Source organism: Rattus norvegicus, chromosome 5 (genome assembly GCF_021556685.1).
Source record: "Rattus norvegicus strain SHRSP/BbbUtx chromosome 5, alternate assembly SHRSP_T2T, whole genome shotgun sequence".
NCBI lineage: Eukaryota > Metazoa > Chordata > Mammalia > Rodentia > Muridae > Rattus > Rattus norvegicus.
The window spans coordinates 137,759,914-137,780,472 of record NC_141538.1 but is presented as its reverse complement, the minus strand read 5'-3'; the positions used below and the strand labels follow the sequence as shown (position 1 = coordinate 137,780,472).

At 54.6% G+C, this 20,559-nt stretch overlaps 1 protein-coding gene across 13 annotated transcripts in view; it reads left to right on the top strand.

Annotated features, from left to right (window-relative positions):
- The window catches only part of Ptprf (protein tyrosine phosphatase, receptor type, F), an 81,955-nt gene that overhangs the window by 49,222 nt on the left and 12,174 nt on the right, over positions 1–20,559 (top strand). For 2 of the 13 annotated variants that reach the window (NM_001436903.1, XM_087549583.1), the window contains 14 exon segments: positions 3,500–3,769; positions 5,063–5,644; positions 5,867–6,003; positions 6,479–6,623; positions 9,888–10,193; positions 10,793–10,986; positions 13,671–13,697; positions 14,984–15,101; positions 15,177–15,755; positions 16,425–16,522; positions 16,708–16,961; positions 17,047–17,140; positions 17,725–17,943; positions 18,315–18,469. In NM_001436903.1, the coding sequence (NP_001423832.1) occupies positions 3,500–3,769; positions 5,063–5,644; positions 5,867–6,003; positions 6,479–6,623; positions 9,888–10,193; positions 10,793–10,986; positions 13,671–13,697; positions 14,984–15,101; positions 15,177–15,755; positions 16,425–16,522; positions 16,708–16,961; positions 17,047–17,140; positions 17,725–17,943; positions 18,315–18,469 (3,178 nt within the window). 13 annotated transcript variants of the gene reach the window in all.

Below are 20,559 nucleotides of genomic sequence, written 5' to 3'. Positions count from 1 at the left end.
GGGCCCCAGGTTTATTGGCCAAAGACCTACTTCCTGCTGCATAACCCCTTGAGTCTGACACCCAGTGGCCCCTTCTTCCATTAAGGTTTCACCATTAACTAGAGCTAAACATCTGGCCTTGACCTTTCCCCTGGGGTCACTGTCAAAAGTGCCATCTGTATGCCATCTGGAGCTCTGTCCTATGCCAGCGCTAAAGCCCTATGGCCTTCATGGCTCCCGAGGACAGGAGCTACCATACAGACCTAACCTACTGGGTATATAAAGACAGGCGCGTGAGTCACTTCCTGTGTCAGTGTTGACTCTGGCCCTCATCTGCAGTGCACACATAGTGGCACAGGGATCCTCTGCACAGAGGACAGAGTAGCTTTCCACTGGACATGATGTGGACCACTTTAATACCAGCAGTCAGACGGCAGAGGCAGGTGAACCTTTGTGAGTTCAAGGCCAGCCTGGTGTATATACTGAACTTCACGATAGCCAGGGCTATATAGACCTTATCTTAAAAAAACAAAAACAAAAAAACGATAGGAAGGAAGAGTGGCTTCCTCTGTACCTGACTCCATGCCCTTCAGTGAAAAGGAGGTAACAGAGAGACCTGTTCAGTTCCAGCAACTCTTGTGTTCTGAACTCCTCCATTCCTTGCTAGGCCTAGGTCTGGCTTACATGCAGCCTGTGTACCTATTCTTCACCTTGTAGTGCCAATCTGTTGGACCTCGTCTGAAACCCAGGAGTGCCCGTGCCCTGTGCTGGCAAAGCCTGTCTGCACCTTGTCAAGAGTTCTTGAAGGGGAGTCTGTTTCTCTGAGGCACTTGGAATCCATGACCCTGGGACACACCTGTCCTTTGTCATGAGAACTGCTGCGTCTGTAATAACTGTGTCACCAGCCATGTGGACTCCTGATATTAACGTTCATGATAAAGAGGCTAGGCAGTGGTGGCACACACTTACTCCCAGCGCTCAGGAGTCCTCTTCTGGACTCCATGGGTTCTAGCATACATGTGGTGCACTTACGGTTATGCAGGCTTACACACACATACACAGAAATTTTTTAAAAAATTAGGGCTGGAGATTTGACTGGATGGTTGAGAGCACTTTTGCTTACAGAGGGCCCAGGCTCTATTCCCAGTCCCGACATGGGGGCTCACCACCTCCTTGAGCATCAGGCGTACATGTGGTGCAAAATTCATACACCCAGAATAATAAAATAAATCTAAATAAATGAACAATAAAATAAGTTTTGGTTGGGCAGTGGTGACACAGGCCCTGCACTCGGGAGGAAGAGGTGGGCCTCTGAGTTTGAGACCAGCCAGGTCTACAGAGTGAGTTCCAGGACAGCCAGGACTACACAGAGAAATCCTGTCTCAAAAATCAAACAAACAAAAATAGATAAATAAGTTTTCAAAGAGAGACTTAGGATAGAAACCCACTTATGCTAGTATAAGCCAAATGAAGAGTCGCATGTTCCAAAACTAGAAGTGTAGAAGAGTCGGCGCTGGGCAGGACTGGACCCAGGTCGTCAGTGCAGCCTGGTCACTGCTCCTCAGTGCCACACTGTTACCCCACCGCTCTTACCTTTGTACTGGAGCAGGTCCTCCTAGGCTCATGAGAGCCTCAGGAAGGAAAACCTAAGCTCAGCTGCCCCTGTAAAGTATGCTGCTGCTCTCATCGGTTGTGCAAACATCCAAAGGTTGTTTCTGGTCCAAAGCTTGTTACTTATTAGCCAGATCTAGATAACATACCGCCCAGTGCCAGGGACGCCAAGGCGACGACGCCTCCCAGGGCAAACGAAGACGGAATTGGAAATGTTGCTGGGGGGAGAGTACAGCACCATGAGTCTCTGAGTTCAGTTCCTAGTGCTCTAAAAGAGAGAGGGGGAGGGGGAGAGGGAGAGGGAAGGGAGAGGAAGGGTGCTGCTGCTTCAGGCCAAAGGTGGAAGTCTGGATGTGTACAATACAGTCCTGGTAAATGGCTGACATGAGTGTGGGGAGCAGACCGGGGCTGCCATTCGCCGTGACTCACTTGGGGCTGCCAGTGTTGAGATTCCCCTTGTAGGACTTAGTGAAAATGGCATAGGAGGTTTGAGTTCTGCCCAAGGTCCTGTAGGCTGGCCATGGAGCATCAGGAACCACGCACGCAGAAGCGTGTTAATCAGGGGAACGCCACTCGTCTGTGGAGAGCGCGGGAGTTAGGGTGAGAGGTGAAGGGACCGCAGGCGTGGTGTTTAGATGTTGTCAGTGGCATTACCTATGTGTTTGGAGGGAAATGGATTTTGAAAGATGTCTCAGGCAGACCCTTAGTACGATCCGAGTGACTTTCACTAAATGTCTTGAGGTGAGGTTGAACCTGGTAGTCTCCTTGGGGCTTCCACCTCTGCTTCTGTGACCTGGGGGCTATGTGACCTGCTTCTTACGTGGTACCATGGGTCCTCTGCATGTCTGGACTCCCCAGCAAGAGTCCTTAAAGACCTGTGCTCTCATAGTGGCCCGCAGGTCACTTAGGCTTGCTGCTTGTCCTCTTTGGCCCTTTGTGTAGGTGACCATCTAGGATGCATATGAGCCTCTGTCAGCAGCTGCATGACCTGCCTGCATGCCAAGCAAGCCTATGTGTAGCTAGGTCTTGTCCACCTTACCCCTCTGCATGCTCTGAATGTCTGTACCAAGCTTGCCACTTGGGGGTTGGTTCCAGGCTTTGCCCTGGACTGAGAAGCCCAGGACAGTTTCTGGCCAGGGGAGTTCAAGGCTGGGGGTTGTAGCTAGGCACAGCCATCCTCCTTGAGAGCTTTACTCACTGGTCCAGAAAGCCGTCTGCTCGGCACCTCATCATGTTACTGCCATCATCATGCCCATCCTGCCCGCGGACCACGTCCCTGGCCCGCCCAACCCCTTGTCCCTGGACTAGCCCTCCTAAGGGGCCATCCACATTGTGGGTTCCAGGCTGACCTGCACAGCCAAGGCCCAGCAGGTAGTTGTGCCATCTTCTCTTCTCTCCTGGGGTCATGGCCTGGAGGTGGAGACCTTGACTTCAGAGAAGGTGGCCATGTCACCCCCAGACTGATCCTTTTCCCCATCCCAGCCATGCTCGGAGGACCTGGTTTCTCTCATTTGTGCCCCCATCTGGTCCCTCTGGAGACACAGGAGGAGGGGAGTCAGGAGTAAACAGGGGTGGTCATTGGAGGACCACCTGGACTGTGGCCCTAACCAGGCCCCGCTCTTGCACTAAGTCCTGTGTGACCTTGGCTGAATGTCCCATGCCATAAGATGGGAGCCTGGTTATGCAAGTTCTCATTAAGAGGTGTTCCAGATGGTCCCTGAGTGCAGGGACTACTGTTTCCAAAGTGAGGCGGGAAATGGTGAGCCGGGCCCCGGGGACGCCACTCCTCCTGTCTCTGAGCATGGGCTTGGCTCTGACAAGAGAGGCTTCCTTGATGAGGGGCCCCTGCCCTTCTGTCTGCCCTTGGGTCCTGCCCAGCCTGTGAGTGCCTCTCTCCCTCCTCCCACAGTGCGCCGCGTGGCTCCTCGTTTCTCCATCCCTCCCAGCAGCCAAGAGGTAATGCCGGGCGGCAACGTGAACCTCACGTGTGTGGCAGTGGGAGCACCCATGCCGTATGTGAAGTGGATGATGGGCGCCGAGGAACTTACCAAAGAGGACGAGATGCCAGTTGGCCGCAATGTGCTGGAGCTCAGCAATGTCATGCGGTCTGCCAACTATACCTGTGTGGCCATCTCTTCACTGGGCATGATAGAGGCCACAGCCCAGGTCACAGTAAAAGGTGAGTACCAGTCGGTGCCTCAGCCAGCCGATGCTCTCCTTTGCTGGAGAGCGTTAGGTCCTCAGGCCTGGGGCAGATAAGTAGGAGCTGGCCTTGAACTCATAGAGAACCTCCTGCCTCTGCTCTCCCAGTGCACCAGTTCACTTAACTTGGGTGTTTTGTTTTTAAATAAAAACTAAAAACTGGGTCACAGCTTAGTTGATAGAGCCTTTACCGTGATGGAAGCCTGGACTCAGTCCCCAGTCCTGCCGAAAGGAAGTCGGGATGTAAGCTAGGATTAATCATGTCACTCCACCTGGTCCTACTTGGGATGGAGCCCAAGGCCTCACACACACTACAGAAGCACCTGCCCGCCCGGCCTTACCCCGTCTCCTTTCACGAAAGCAAAAGGGAGCTTCAGGGGCTCACGTTGCTCTGGGAGTCACCCAGGAGCATCAGCTGGTCTCCCACTCTCAGTTTCTGCCAGCCCCACAAAAACACACTATTCTAGTCCCCTGCCTGCTCCTTCTGTCCCAGACAGTGGCTTAGCGTCTCCATTCAGGCCTTAGCACTGTGAGACTCTCCCTCCCACACACCCCCCCACACACACACACCCGTCCAAGGAGAGGCCATGATTTTTCCTCCTGTCCTTGTTCACAATTAACCACCAACTCATTTGCTGATTCTTTCCCCAGACTATACATTCCAGAGCGTAGGAATGTGACCATGAGCCGTTGTGGCACAGAACAGGGTTCTTAGGACTTAGTGGTCATTCTTCTCAGAGAGACCGTGGGCCGGGATTTTGCCACCTTTATTTTGAGCCAAGTCATGGGGCCTGGTGGTGGGGCTAGCAAGTTCATGGCTCTTTCTGAACTCTAAAGGCCAATTCCTTGGAAGGTGTGTGTGTGTGTGTGTGTGTGTGTGTGTGTGTGTGTGTGTGTGTGTGTTATACGTGGTACAAGTGAGTGTAGATGAGTGACAGGTACATCTCTGCCTAGTCTAGGCATGTGAACGGTGTGGGACTTGATAGGCCAAGGTCTGTTTGTTGGGTGAATCACATGTGCTAATGTGATGATCCAGTGTGTGCAGGGGGCGGGGTTGGGGGTCCTAAGGGTGATGTGTTTGTTACATACCAAAGGGCTCAGGGCTCCTTGGACCACCATGCAGCTGTCCCAAGAAGTCACTGTAAGCTCTTCAAGCCTTTTTTGAAGGAAGGTGTGGGCATCAACCACACTCGGGTGGCCGTACCCTGTGTTTGGTTGATGCCTTGATTTGTCCTCAGAGTCATGACATCTAACAATTCTTTCTCCTCAGCTCTGCCAAAGCCTCCAATTGATCTTGTGGTGACAGAGACAACTGCCACCAGTGTTACCCTGACATGGGACTCTGGAAATACCGAGCCTGTGTCTTTCTACGGCATCCAGTACCGTGCAGCTGGCACAGACGGCCCCTTCCAGGAAGTGGATGGTGTGGCCAGCACCCGATACAGCATTGGTGGCCTCAGCCCTTTTTCAGAATATGCCTTCCGTGTGTTGGCTGTTAACAGCATTGGGCGAGGACCACCCAGTGAGGCAGTGCGAGCGCGCACGGGTGAGCAGGCACCCTCCAGCCCTCCACGCCGTGTGCAGGCCCGAATGCTGAGCGCCAGCACCATGCTGGTACAGTGGGAACCCCCTGAAGAGCCCAATGGCCTGGTACGGGGATATCGAGTCTACTACACCCCAGACTCTCGACGCCCCTTGAGCGCCTGGCACAAGCATAACACCGACGCAGGACTCCTTACCACCGTGGGCAGCCTGCTACCTGGCATCACCTACAGCCTCCGCGTTCTGGCCTTTACTGCCGTGGGCGACGGCCCTCCCAGCCCCACCATCCAAGTCAAGACACAGCAGGGAGGTAGGTAGAGGGGTTCGTTCTGGATGATAACAACAGAGGCTCGGGCACAGCCCCTCCTGTTTCCTCAGGCTGTGAAATTTGGAGCTTGGGAAGAGAGGGGATGCCATACTCCACAGATAAGTAGTCACTGGAGATGCAGGCAAGCTAGTGAGAGCTTGGCACCCTCTCACTGGGCCTTGGGAGGTGTCATGAAGCTGACACTGCCTGGGGTGGGCCTTGCAGTGCCTGCACAGCCTGCAGACTTCCAGGCCAAAGCCGAGTCGGACACCAGGATCCAGCTATCATGGCTGCTGCCCCCGCAGGAGCGGATCATCAAGTATGAGCTGGTGTACTGGGCAGCAGAGGATGAAGGCCAGCAGGTGAGCCTAAGGCTGGGACCGGGGTGGCGGCAGGGGTAGACAGATATCCCCCTGGCTCCTAGCAGTCTCTGATGGATGGGCGCACCTAGATTGGCTACAGACCCTAGGTTACTCCCTACAGCTCCATAGCTCTTAACAGCCTATGTGGTTCTGAGGTCTGCACCGCCCCCAACCCCACTCCCACCCCGTGCTAGAGGCAAAGCTTCCAAAGTCTACCTTTGTTCTCTTGGGTTCGTGGTCCATGTGATATTGTCCTAGCCTTGAAGCTTCCCCTAGGGTCATAGATCCTGGTGGCCTTTGTGATCTTTGAAGTGGCTGTGGCATGAGTCAAGCCATGCATTTCTTGTGACTGTGTGGGGTGGGGCTGTCAGAACCACAGTGGATCCTCTGCCAGCTGCTTGCAGCCCACATGGGGAATGACCTCTGAGTGGCCTTTGAGATCTGAGCCGCCTGTAAGTGCTCTCTGCTCTTCCAGCACAAGGTGACCTTCGACCCCACCTCCTCCTACACTCTGGAGGACCTGAAGCCTGACACACTGTACCACTTCCAGCTGGCTGCTCGCTCAGATTTGGGGGTGGGCGTCTTCACTCCCACCGTAGAGGCCCGTACAGCACAGTCCAGTAAGTGTCTGTTAAGGCCACCCTTGTCATATCTGGGCTGGTACACTACACACAGGCATAGCCACTCCCCTTCAAGCAGGTGGGTGGTGAGGCCTGCTGAGTCCAGTGTTGGACTCCAGGCTGGGCTCTTGAGTCTGGACCCCAAGAAAGGGACAGGTAAGTGTCCTGTGAGTCTGTGTCCGGCAGTGGTGGCCTTCTCCGCTCCCTGCCCAGCCTTCTGACCCTCTCCTACCTCTGTGACTCTTATATCTTGCACAGGTAAGTTCTATGTGACTGCGACTCATCTCTGTCCTCTATCCTTCTCTTTCCATACCTAGATCATAGCACTGATTTGGTGGGCCTGCCTAGATGCCTGTCCTCCTCCCCATGATCCCACATCTTATCACCCACATTCCCCTCCTCATACCTCCACCACCACCACCACCACCACACGTCCTTGGAAGCTATGTGATCTCTCTGAGGCTCTGCACTCGGGGACAGGTCCATGAGGATGTGACTGTGTGGCAGTGTGTGTGTCCCCACATCTGCCTGCAGGAGCACAGTGGCTCATGTGACAACATGGCTGTTTGTAGAACCACCTGGAGTTTGTGTGAATACCCAGCCAATAGAACCTAAGTGTGTCAGTGTGTGGGGCTGTAACTGTGTCCATCACACCCAGCTTGTGGTTGGGACAAGATGGCAGATTGTAACTGTGGCTTGGTGTGATACTAGATGGCTTGTCTGCGATCAGTATGCCGGTATCTTCGAGGTTGCCTGTTTGATAAGACGCTCATGGTTGTGACTGGCTGGATGTTACTGTGAAACAGAAACCATAAGCACGACAGTGTCAGTTAAGTCTGTAAGCGAGGTGGGACTGTGTGAAGAGATTGCCTGACTTTGTAGTCATAAGTTCACTCTAGAAGCCTCTGCCGTGCTCTGCTCTGGTACATGTCGAGAAGGGACGGTCTGTATTCATAGGGCTGCAGTGGACTGAGTGGTGCTTGTAATTACCCAAATGAGCTCTTAATTATGTTTGTGCAGTGAGCTGGGAGGGTGTGCAAGGTCAGAGGGAAACAGTGTTGGTGCAAGGTCAGAGTTCAGTCTTGGAGATGGGACACTTCACCTAGCCTGAAGCAGGCAGGGAAGCTGATTAGGTAAAAGGAACAGGGAATATGGTGGCCCTGGGCAGGAACTCTGTAGCCACCCAAACTGTATCAGTCGGGGTGGCTCTGAAAATGGGCAGGTGAACCAAAAGGCAGACCACTTAGACGCCTCTTCAGTGGACTAGGCGAAGTTCGATGGTTTGGTAATGTGTGTGTTGGGGTGGGGGGTATTGAGTAATCTAGGATACCTCCTAGCCAGGCTTGGTGATAGATCACAGGTGAGGAGCAGTGGGGTAGAGATACAGAGGTACATCGTGTTTCCGGTGGGGGGCTCCTAAAGCACGCACACACACACCCCTGTCAGGAAATACATGGAAGCAGGTTTCGGGCACCCAGATTCAAGATGCTGTGCCTGTCAGGGACAAAGGTGTGGAGGTGTGGTGGGGGCCTAAGCTGGAGGAGGCAATCCTGAGAAGACTAGAAATGAGATCTGGGGTGGGAAAGAGGACAAAGAGGAAGTTTACAGAGGAAGGCCTGACGGTACTGCTGAGTGACCGAAAGGAACTAGAGGTAGTCGGAAAGTGGGCTGGGGGGGCTGTGTGGTAGATTGGCAGGGGCTCGGACTGTGTGAGGAAGTAAGCCAGCATGCTAAGATGTCATCAAGAGGCTCTCTGTGAGGGGGCTGTAGTAACTGGGGGGGCCGTAGCAATGAGCATGGGGTCTTCTTTGAAGGTGGAAACTCCTGAAGTGCATCCGTATGCTTTTGTGAGAGTAGGGAGAGGGCCAAGATGGGAGCATGGAAGGAGAGGGACAGCTGCTAAAGTCTCTGGAGGTAGAAGGAAGGTGGCAGAATGTGGGTAAGAAAGAGCTTGGCCGGGGTTGGGGATTTAGCTCAGTGGTAGAGCGCTTGCCTAGCAAGCACAAGGCCCTGGGTTCGGTCCCCAGCTCCGAAAAAAAAAAAAAGAGCTTAGCCTTGGACTCCACTCTTGAGATTGTAAAGGAAGAGAGGGGCTGGTAGCCAGAAATAGAAGCAGGTAATATTGGAAGGCAGAGAGCAAGCGTATATGCCTGTAGGTGAAGGAAGCTGGAGGTCTGGGAGCTGCTCAGATTGACTGAGTTATTTGTGAAGTGGCAGAGAAGTAAACCTCAGCAGGTGCCCAGAGAGCCCGGGGAGAGCCCACTGGATGCCTTGTCTGCCTGCCTCAGTGCTGCAGTATGGGTCAAGCAGTGGTGGGAAAAGGAGGGGGGCTGAGGGGATGACTCAGCAGGTAAGAGAGCTTGCTGCGTATTCCTGAAGATCTAAGTTCAAATCTCGGCACCCACATAAAAAATAGGGTATGGTCACATAACGCACCTTATAACATAACACTGTCGGGAGGCCGAGAAAGAAATCTGTGGGGCAGGTACACATATTCACATATAAATACACATGTACATACACCACACACACATGCAAAGATGATAAAGTGAGTTTGGGACTCTGGCGAGAATGGTAAACTAGGGTGCTTTAAGTCTCGGCTGAATACTCAGGGCTGTAAGGACGAAAGTAGGTGATGTGATCCCCAGGGGTGAGAGTAGAATGCTGGGGCCTGGGGAGACCAGGCTGGAACAAGAGGTGGGTGCACAGGGAGAGGTTAAAGTGCCAGCACTGGTGTGGTGCTCTGCCACTAGTGACTTGGGGTCTGTTGAAGTTACCTGGGCAGCAAACTTGAGGTAAAGGGAAGCCCCTGTATTGGCAGTGGTGTGGTGTCTGGAAAAGTCACCAGGCACAAAGAGAGCACACACTTGCCTCCTAACTCATAAGGAATCTGTGGAATACGTTCCTTCCAAACTGTAGGCCACCAGCTATCCCTGTGACTAGCCTCAGACTTTTGTGAGCTTAAGCACATAACCCTGTCCATGCAGGCACAGGTTAAGGTAGTCTTAAACCAAGGAGGCCTTTGCACCATTTATTCCCCAGAAGAGATTATATTCTCCAAGTGTTCGAGTGTGTGTGTGTGTGTGTGTGTGTGTGTGTGTAAGAGTAGAAAGCTAGTTCTGAGGGCGTTAGGCCGCCTCAGCAGCAGTATGCCTAGAGGGCCTCAGGATGACTGGGTGAGTCTCCAGTCCCTTGTTACTTGGTCACTGTGCCTGTGATCCCCACCCTCCATTTGCCTGCTTTCCCCCCATTTGTCTTCCCCAGCCCCATCCGCCCCTCCCCAGAAGGTGACATGTGTGAGCACGGGCTCCACCACGGTCCGGGTAAGTTGGGTTCCACCGCCGGCTGACAGCCGCAACGGCATTATCACCCAGTACTCCGTGGCCTATGAGGCAGTGGACGGCGAGGACCGTAAACGGCATGTGGTGGATGGCATCAGCCGTGAGCATTCCAGCTGGGACCTGTTGGGCCTGGAGAAGTGGACGGAGTACCGGGTGTGGGTGCGGGCACACACAGATGTGGGCCCTGGCCCTGAGAGCAGCCCGGTGCTGGTGCGCACCGACGAGGACGGTAGGCTGCTGTGGGTAGCATTGTCGTGAGGAGGGGTGGGAACGGGAGGCACGCCTTCTGGGGCTGCCTGCCGAGCACCCAGGATCTTCCCTCCACGGGACCTGACAGACTCACTTTCTAAACAGGCTTAATGGTCTAAACTCTGGGGCGATGTAGTTGGTGGGGTAGCCCATATCCAGGTCCTGGCTCCTGGGCCATCTCCGAGATAGCTGAAGCCTTAAATACCTTAAAGGACTATGGCAGAAGCAGCAGCCCCACCTAATATGAGAGCCAGGGTTGGGAAGATGAGTACAGGAGGCTCAAGTGGGCTCTGGCTGGACACTAAGGAGATGTGTGACAGATGCTGTGAGCCTAGGGAGTTGAAGGCATGGTACCTCACTTCCGGCTCTTCCCCACAGCTGTGTTCCCCATGAAGAAGTAGCCCTGCCAGAGGGGTTCATAGGGCTGGCCCACTGCAGGCAAATTGGCCAGCCAAAGAAACAGCATTGGAGCCTTTCCCAAGGGGGCGGGTGCAGAGTCACAGCCCTAGACTTATCCTGTTCATGCCTAAGCCGGGCTCAGTTCCCCCACGTCTGACTCCCTCTCTACCTGGCCCCTAGTGCCTAGCGGGCCACCACGGAAGGTGGAGGTTGAGCCTCTGAACTCCACTGCTGTGCATGTCTCCTGGAAGCTGCCCGTCCCCAACAAGCAGCACGGACAGATTCGTGGCTACCAGGTCACCTATGTGCGGCTGGAGAATGGGGAGCCCCGAGGCCAGCCCATCATCCAGGATGTCATGCTGGCTGAGGCTCAGGTATGTCGTGGACAGTGCTGGGTGGCAGGGTAAACAGTGACCAGTGTGTCACAGTCACTCCCTCCGGTGCCTGCCCTCAGAGGTGTTTACGCATTCTATGGTCATTGGAGCCACCTCGGTCTGTCAGGGCAGGAGTTCCTGAGATCAGGAGGTGAGGCCCCTGTGCCAGAGAAACCGCATTTTTGTGTTAGGATTGGGAAAGCTGTGCTAACCTTGGTTCTGCTACCCCTCCACCCTGCTAGCAGTTTTCGTCGCCAGTGCCCACAGGGCTATCTCCAAAGACCCCAGGCTCCCTGCACACCGCACTGGCTTCATCCTTGTGGTGTTTGCAGTAAGCACATTTGCTGTGGCTTCGAGCTGAACCGTTGTCTTGGCCAATGCTGTTCTGGGTATCCCCTGTACCACACAGCCAGAGGCAGACAAGACTTTTCTCTGTCCTCTATGGCCTCAAGCCAGTGACCGAGGCAAAGCTCAGCGAATAATCACCTGAGTGCCACTCGGCTCCTGACCCCCAATGTTTAGCTCCAAGGATGAGCCTGCCAGCCCTTTCGTGTTGGAAGCTTCTGTCTTCCTGGTGTTCTGCCCACAGTGAGGTCCCTGGAGTATTCTCACCCCCACCTTGCTATTCCATCCAGGAGCACTGAGCGCTGTGAAATTATATGTATGGCCAAAATGAGCCAGCATGTGGGTGGCAGGACTTGGATGGCAGGCCAAGTCTCTACCCAGAGAAAGGACTGATCAAGTATTGGAAAAACTGTGTTATCTGCCCTTGGTTTCCCTGTCCAGAACCAGGTCCTGAGAATTCTTGGGCCAGCACCAAGTCCCAACAGAAAGCGCCTAGATTCCCACTCCAAACAAGTGGGAACCCCATACTCTGCGGGCTGTGCTGAGGGATGAACCCCCACATAGACAAACAGCCTTCACACCTTTGGCTAGGCTTCACCCTCTGAGCCAAAATTCTTTTCTGCCCAGAGGGTGCCCTCTTTCTTCTCCCAACCTGTCTGTGCTGAAGGACCCAGGGGTGGGGGAGGTGGGTGTGTTCACCAGCCTGCATTCCTGGGGCAGGTTGAAGGCTCCTCACAAAGTCTCAGCAGACACACCCGCCCAGAAACATCCAGAGAATGACTCCATCCCGCCCCTCCTATCCCAGGAGTCTGGCGCCACAGCTGCAGCCTCTGTGGTTCCAGGGAAGTCACTTCGTGTACTTTTGTGTGCTGGTCCCCAACAGTTTGAAGGGGGTTGGGTAATAAGATCAGGGACATTGTCCCCATATTTGTGTTCTTTACGAGGCATATACCCAAGACAAGGCCTGCCCTTGTAGCCTCCTGCCCCCTGGGACTGGGTCATTCTGCTTTGGGCCAGTGGGAGTCCAGATGGCGCACTTATCCAGCCTGGCCCCAGGGCCTAGGTATCCCCTGTGTGACTTGTCAAGGACACCCCAGCCTGCCCTTATGCACCCAGTAGAACCATCTGTGCAGCCCAGGGCCCCAGTATGATTAGAAAGAAGCTTGTGAAGTGTATCCCCACCAGATGTGCACAGCCCAGCCTGCCTCCCCTGAGCTCCCTCTAGATGAGACTTGCCACCCTCCTCCTCCTTTTGTCCCTTCCTTTTGGCTTTTCTCTCACTGTTGTGGTTTAGTCAAGCTAATTCTCTCTCCCTTTTCCTTCTCTCCTCCCCCTACGCCATCAGCCTCTTCCTTGTCCCACCTACCCCTTGGTCTTTCACCTCTCGCTACCTGACATAGGCAGTAGCTGTGGTAACTCCACACCAGGACTTGGGAAGCCCAAGTCTCCTCTCAAGTAAGCAACCCTAACTAGGCCTGGTCCCAGCCTGCTCTGCAAAATAGACACGATCATTCCAGGACTCTATAGATTTTACTATATTCTGTCGCAAAGACTGTAACAGAGCTGGCTCAAATAGCTGGTGCCCAGGCCACTCCAGCACCAGGCTAGTGGACAGGACAGGTCAGCTATAGGAGGGTGATCTCACTAGAGGACTCCAAACAGGACCTGCCTCTCACTAGCATGAGGCTTCCCATTAGAGTCCTCAGTCTACATACCTGTTTGCCCAGCATACCAGTGCCCACTGGTGTCAGAATTTACCACTGCCAGCCAAGAAATTAGTTTTCCTATTTTGACTCCAGGCATCTGTAGAGTCAAAATCAGGTGTGAGGTCTCCCTGTGGCTCTGGGGTGATGTCCAAGCTCTGAGCTAGATACCCAGCCTTTAAAATCTCTCTGACAAGCCTGACTCTCGGCCCATTCCAGTGGTTAAGTCCAGCACTTATGTTCTGGGACACTCAGCTCAGGCAACTCTAATTTAGTGTCTCAGCTGAGAGCAGGATGGGTAGACAGACAGACAGACAGAGCTGAACAGCCATAGCAGGACATTGGGACTCCAGGTATATAGCAGGATATATAGTCATCCCTTAGTGTCTTCCCTCTGCCTGAGCTGTCAAGTCTGTCTTCATATCTGACAGTCCACCATGTCTCCCTGCCCTCGACAGGCCTGGCACACACAGTCGGTGCTCAGTGATGCAGGGACTTGTGTCTGAGTGGGGACTGGTCCTGGGCTATCATCTCAGTGGGTACTTCAGAGCTCTCTCAGTTCTCCATGGGCCAGGTCCTCTCCAGGCCAAACCCTTCACCATCCTGTCTCCCTTTCTCTCCTTCTCCCGCTGTCAGTGGAGACCAGAGGAGTCCGAGGACTATGTAAGTAACAGGTGTGCAAGCACGGGCAAGACTGGGTCAGGCTGGGCTCATGGGACACTCCCCCTCTCCCAGCCTGTGTTGGCCAAGATCCACAGGGCACCAGCCACATCCAGAGAAAATTGGCGTGTAGACATGAGCACCAGGCTGAGCAGTGATTGGCGTTTCCTCTAATCCATACTCCTCGCCTGTCGAGCAGCAATTTGAGGCCAATGTTCACAATCGACCAGAGCCTGGCCCCTGCTCTGGCCAGACAGGGATGGAGTTAAATCCAATCCTGATCGTTAGGCCTTATTGATCCCTAGAGTGAAAAATCACCTGCTCAGGCCCAGGCTGGGAGAAGCACTGGGAGCCAGGTCCAGTACTGGTACTGCTGGAGCCCGAGCCCTGGAGACCCTCCAGCTTGGTCCTGCAAAAGGTTCTTGGCATCATCGGCAGTTGGCCCCACCTGAGGCTTAAAGCTGGAGGGACACCAGGGCTGGTGCTGACAGCCCTATTCCTACTCCATGGTGGTACCCTCCCTTCTTCCTACCTCTCTCTGTGTGGCGTGGCTTGGTCTCCTATGGTGTTTCTCCGCATGTCCGGAAATGCTGGATGTGGGTGTGGGTAGGATCCACCAAGGTAGAAGGAAGTGGAGTGGCTGACTTCTTGGGCATCAGTGGAAAGAAGAGGGGAATGAGTTCCCGGGTTTGGGGAATTCTGTGTCCTGTCTTTTTCTCCCTCTTATGTGGTCTCAGGAGGGATTGGCTATCACAGTTGCTGGAGTAGATGGGGTCCCTCTAACTTACAGCATTGTACTTTGCTTCCTCCCCCACCCCCGTGTGTGTGTGTGTGTGTGTGTGTGTGTGTGTGTGTGTTTGCTTGTACTAGTGTCTATAAGTGCCCTTGGTCCAGCTAATTCAAGAAGGATGGTAGTCTGTATGCATTTACGAGCCAAGAGGCATAGAAGGTGTCTGGTGCTTGCAAGACTCTGAATGTGTGTAGAGACCTCATGAGGTGTCACTCACAGCACAAAGGAGGGAAAGTAACAGTGTAGCCAGCCCTTTGTTCTCTGAAAGGAAGAAAGCTGTCTGCCCCAGGCATGGGGCTTCTGGGGTGGGCAGCATGCTCCTAGCCCACGTCCCACCTGGCTGCCCTGCCTCTAGCAGAGTAAGGATTTGTCCAGCTTTACCTCCCAAGACCCTGGTCCTGTATACCTGGGGCACGCTAGGCTACAGTCTCAGGTGACTGAGAGTCTAGCTTCTCCTCATGCAGTATGATGGGAGCTGAGTTTCCCCCTTCTCTCTCAGGAAACCACCATCAGCGGCCTCACCCCCGAGACCACCTACTCCATTACTGTTGCTGCCTACACCACTAAGGGGGATGGTGCCCGAAGCAAGCCCAAAGTGGTTACTACCACAGGGGCAGGTGAGTGAGGGGTCAGGGACTAAGCTGGGTGGGCAGCAGGGAGGGCGGCACCAGAGCCCAGTGCGTGCTGTTCAGTCCCAGGACGGCCCACCATGATGGTCAGCACCACAGCCATGCACACCGCGCTGCTGCAGTGGCACCCACCCAAGGAGCTGCCTGGAGAGCTGCTGGGCTACCGGCTACAATACCGTCGGGCCGACGAGGCGCGGCCCAACACCATAGATTTTGGCAAGGATGACCAGCATTTTACAGTCACCGGTCTGCACAAAGGGGCCACCTACATCTTCCGGCTGGCTGCCAAGAACCGGGCTGGCCCAGGTGAAGAGTTTGAGAAAGAGATCACGACCCCCGAGGATGCGCCCAGTGGCTTTCCTCAAAACCTCCGAGTGACAGGACTGACCACGTCTACCACGGAACTGGCCTGGGACCCGCCGGTGCTGGCAGAGAGGAATGGTCGCATCACCAACTATACCGTGGTCTACCGTGACATCAACAGCCAGCATGAACTCCAGAATGTCACTGGTGATGTACACCTTACACTCTTGGGCCTCAAACCGGACACCACTTATGACATCAAGGTCCGTGCACATACCAGCAAAGGCGCCGGCCCACTCAGCCCCAGCATCCAGTCCCGGACCATGCCCATGGAGCAAGGTGTGTGCTGTGGTCATGGGATTGGCTGCCCAAGCGTGACTGCTCCTAGGGACCTGTGCTGTCCTTGACCCACTGACCTCTCGCAACTGATCCACCAGCTTCTGCTGTGTGACACTTCATGCTCTCATGACCTCTAACCTCTAATGAACAGGCACCGCATTCTTGGGTGTGCGGCCCTGACCTCTGCTGTCCTTGACCTACTGACCTATCTGCGTGACCTTCCAGTCTCTTGTGATCTTGATCCACTGATCTCTTTTTGCTACATCACCTTCTAGGGTGTGCAGCTTGCTGTACTTTGGTTCATAGCACTAATCTTTTGGGGCCTAACCTACTGACATCCAGAGACCATGTGGCCACGTACATCTTGTGACCACAGCCCACTAATCCCTGGCTACTCTGACCTGGTGTCTGAGCTGAGGCTTTCTTTCACCCATGCTCTTTTGGAGATCTGGCCATAAGCACGGTGGCATCCCCAGCTACTGCAGTGTTCACTGTGGAAGAACCTGGGTTAGGACTTGGACTATGCAATGTCAAGTTGCCTGGGAGTACTTGGTTATCACCCTAAGTCCATATCCCCTCCGTCCCCTCCTCCTCTGCTTTAGCCACTGTCACGTCCTCTGTCCCCTTCACCCCACCCCAGCTAGCTCACTCGTCCTCATGCTTCCACAGTGTTTGCCAAGAATTTCCGTGTGGCCGCTGCAATGAAGACATCTGTGCTGCTCAGTTGGGAGGTCCCCGACTCTTACAAGTCAGCTGTACCCTTCAAGGTGGGTAGACTACTGCCAGCCTGGGCCAGAGCTCCCGCCCACATCTGCTCTGCACTGCCATTCCGATCCCAGTGCACACAGGCGTATGTCTCGTGAACTGGATCCTCCTGCAGCCTTTGTGCCCTGCAGACTTGTGGGGGGTCCCCACCCAGAGGCATTAGCTGTTCCTCCTCTTCCCCCTACAGATCCTGTACAATGGGCAGAGCGTGGAGGTGGATGGGCACTCCATGCGGAAGCTGATTGCAGACCTGCAACCCAACACGGAGTACTCCTTCGTCCTGATGAACCGCGGCAGCAGCGCTGGGGGCCTACAGCACCTGGTGTCCATCCGCACTGCCCCAGACCTCCTGCCTCAGAAGCCACTGCCTGCCTCTGCCTTTATAGAGGATGGCCGCTTCTCCCTCTCCATGCCTCAAGTGCAGGACCCCTCGCTAGTCAGGTGTACAGAGGAGGCCAGAGGCTGGTGCAGCTCGGGATCGTAGCCACAGTCGATGACGGTTCTGATCGTTGCTCTGTCCACACAGGTGGTTCTACATTGTGGTGGTGCCCATTGACCGTGTGGGCGGGAACCTGCTGGCACCAAGATGGAGCACACCAGAGGAGCTGGAGCTGGACGAGGTGCCTAGGGAGAGATCAGCACGTGGCAGCCACGTGGTGGGCGGTGGCCATCTTTCCCTGAATGTTGCCCCAGGAGTCCAAATCGGGCTGTCAGCCACTCCCTCTCCAGGGAGAGGGACTCTGAGGGGAATCCCCAGGAGAATTTTGAAAACTCCAGGAGAGCTTACAGGGACTTCCCTGGAGGTGTTTGGTAAGAGTCCCATGGTATAGGAGTCACTAGAGACATGGCGCAGCTCTCAGTGTTCTGAGCCCCGTGGACCGCAGAGAGGCCTGTGATGTAGAGCTCACAGAAGGCTCGTACCTTAAGCCTAAGTTCTCCTGAACTCATGAAGTCACCAGTTTCCTCCTCACAGCTCGTGGGGAAACCGCTTTCTCTGGTTAGGATGAGGTTATTCATGAGGCCCTTCCTTACAGGCTACCAGGAGGGTCTCGCTGTGATGTTAGGAAGTGTCCTGTAACAGTCACGGCCAGGCAGGCCCATGGGGGTCCCTTAAGGAGAGGGAGCCCCTATGTCAGCCTCAGTAGCTAATGCCCCAGGGACAGTATGCTCCCAGGCCTTGTGTGACTGTGCTCTGCTCTGCCAGCTTCTGGAGGCCATCGAGCAGGGTGAGGAGAAACAGCGGAGGCGTCGGCGCCAAGCAGAGCGGCTGAAGCCTTACGTGGCAGCTCAAGTGGACGAGCTCCCTGAGACCTTCACCCTGGGGGACAAGAAGAACTACCGTGGCTTCTACAACCGGCCCCTGTCTCCGGATCTGAGTTACCAGTGCTTTGTGCTCGCCTCCCTCAAGGAACCCATGGACCAGGTTGGCCTGAGCTGGCATGACTCGCAGAACCCTGAGACCCCAGGCTTAATCCAGGACTAGGCCAGTCTCAGACCTTAGAGTCCCCAGGTCTGCATTATCCTGAGACTCCCACATCCTAGGGCTAGGGCAACCCTGAGGACCGAGACCTATACTGGGTATCCCATGGGACTAGGCCTCAGGATATGAAGACCAGAGCTCACGTGGCCTCGATAACCCAGTCCTGTGACCTGCTACAAGTCGGTCTTACAGGATGTTAGAGCCTGGGCCAGCCCCATGATGCTAGTCTCAGTGTCCCTTGTGGGGGTGATCGGTGAGGGCGGGGGCTTTCTTGCTGTGCTCATAGCCCTTGCTGTTGCTTCACTGGACCACAGAAGCGCTATGCCTCCAGCCCCTACTCGGACGAGATCGTAGTCCAGGTGACACCAGCCCAGCAGCAGGAGGAGCCCGAGATGCTGTGGGTGACAGGCCCTGTCCTGGCAGTCATTCTCATCATACTCATTGTCATCGCTATCCTCCTATTCAAGAGGTGAGTGCCGCGCCCGGCTCTGGGGGGCAGAGCTGCCCCTTGCCCCTCTGGTACTCTCTGGTGCGGTGTTAAGTGGGGCCGTCTTAACCTGGCCCCTGGGTGCAGTGGGAAGCCAGGAGGGACAGAAACAGCGGTTCTGTGTGTGTGCACGTCTGTGCAGGTCTGCCTTTATGAAGAAGGGCTGAGGTGAACCATGTGTGTCCAGAGGCATGTCCGTTTGTCTCTGTGCGTGTGAGCGTGTCTGTCTCATCTTCAGTTTTCAGTAGTCACTGCGTCCCAGTCTCCTGCTGCCACCATGTCCTGGCTGGCTATCTGGCCTCCTCTCTTGAGGCCCACAAGAGGTCCAGGCTGAGTCGTAGGCCCACCTCCCCATGAGTATTTATTTACACAGCAGACATTTACTAAAGACCCGTTACAGCCGTGACTAACACCTGTCTGTCCTTGGAGGTGCCCCGCTGCCCTCGCTGCTTCCTAGCTGCTTCCAGATGTTTTATTTGGCCATCCCCAATTTAATTTTTTTTTTTCTGATTTTTAAGACAGGGTCTTACTGTATAGCCTTGGCATCCCTAGAGTGTAGACCGGGCTGGCTTCGGACTCACAGGGATCTGTCTGCCTCTGTCTCCCATGCTACTTTGGAAATTGAGGTAGCAGGATGCGGGGGCTAAAATGGGTAACTTACTTAATCCTATATCAGAAAAAAATATTTTTGTTTTTGAAAGGTGCGGAGCTATGGCTCAGTGTGGAGTGCCAGCCTTTGCATCTACAAAGTCCTGGGTTCAATCCCCAGTACCACAAAACCTTAAAAGTTTGGTGTTTTTTTTTTTTTTTAAAGCCTAACCTTTGAGTCTGACACTTGAAATGCCTGGTTAATTGCGTCTTTAGCATCTCCTGTGACATCATTACACCAAATAAATACGGTCCCTTGGCCTCTGCTCTGCAGTGGTCCACCCCCGCCCCGTCCCCAATACCCCCTCACTTGGCAGCTGTTCACTCCTCATTCTTCTAGTTTCTGGTGTTTCAGAGACCTCTGGCTCCTGGTCCCATCTTTGTACAGCCCCTCATCCACTCCAGAGTGCCCTGCTGCACATGTGCTGGGCCTTAGCTGCTCGTCCTGAGCCCCCAGCAGCCGGCACATGGCTGGCTGTTGGACATGTCCAGTTCTATGTGTGATGTGTCATCTCATGGTGGTACCACTTCCCTGCCATTCCCCTGCCCCTGTCTGGACCATGCCATAATCTTTCTGGCAAGTTCTCTCCTTCCTCTCACAGGGGCACTAGAGAGTGTCCCTCCACCCACTTACCCTCGACATCCCTACTTGGGTTCTAATGTCTGTACATAGAGGTGAGCTCCCGAGGTCATCATTTGGGCGCCTTATCAGGGTCCCACACCTCCCTTGACTTTGAGGGCTGAGTCTCAGCAGCGACAGTGACCATTCCTTTCTTCTGTCCTTGCCTGTCTCTCGGGACCTAGTAAACAAGAAAGGTAGGAGTCATTCCTTCTCTGTACACACCTTCCCTCTACTTACCCCCGTGCGGGCCGGCAGGGAGGGGTGGAGCTCTGACCGAACCCTCTTAGCCTGTGGCTTTAGTCAGCAAGGTGCCTGCCTCCTCGGCACAGTGGGCTCTCCAGTTCCAGATGAGCCTCATGGGCACGAGGGGCAGGCTCTGTCATGCTCCTGTTAGTCCAACTCCGTACTTTCCGCAGGAGATGCTCCTCCCGGGAGCATGTGCACACTGCAGCCCTCATTGCTTCCCTGAGTCCACAGAGCTCTCCAGAACCCTCCTTAGGCTCCCGTTTCTCCAACCTAATTCCTACAAGAGGCCATCTCTGCACTCGGCAGAGCAGCAGGGAAAGATGTCCCGATGCACACATGTGTGGGTTTATTTCCAAGTTCTCGCCATACACTCCTGCGCAGGGACTGCAGGCAGTCCCCTGTAGTCTGTCTCTGACCCTGTCCTTTTTAGATGGGCAAGCTGACACCAGTGAGAGGACTCTGTCTGGCTAGGGCCCTGCCTTCCTGCCCCTCCCCTGCTGCTCTGGACATTGGCCCTGAGAGCCAGGCAGCTGGGACCCAACCCCTTGTGATGTTT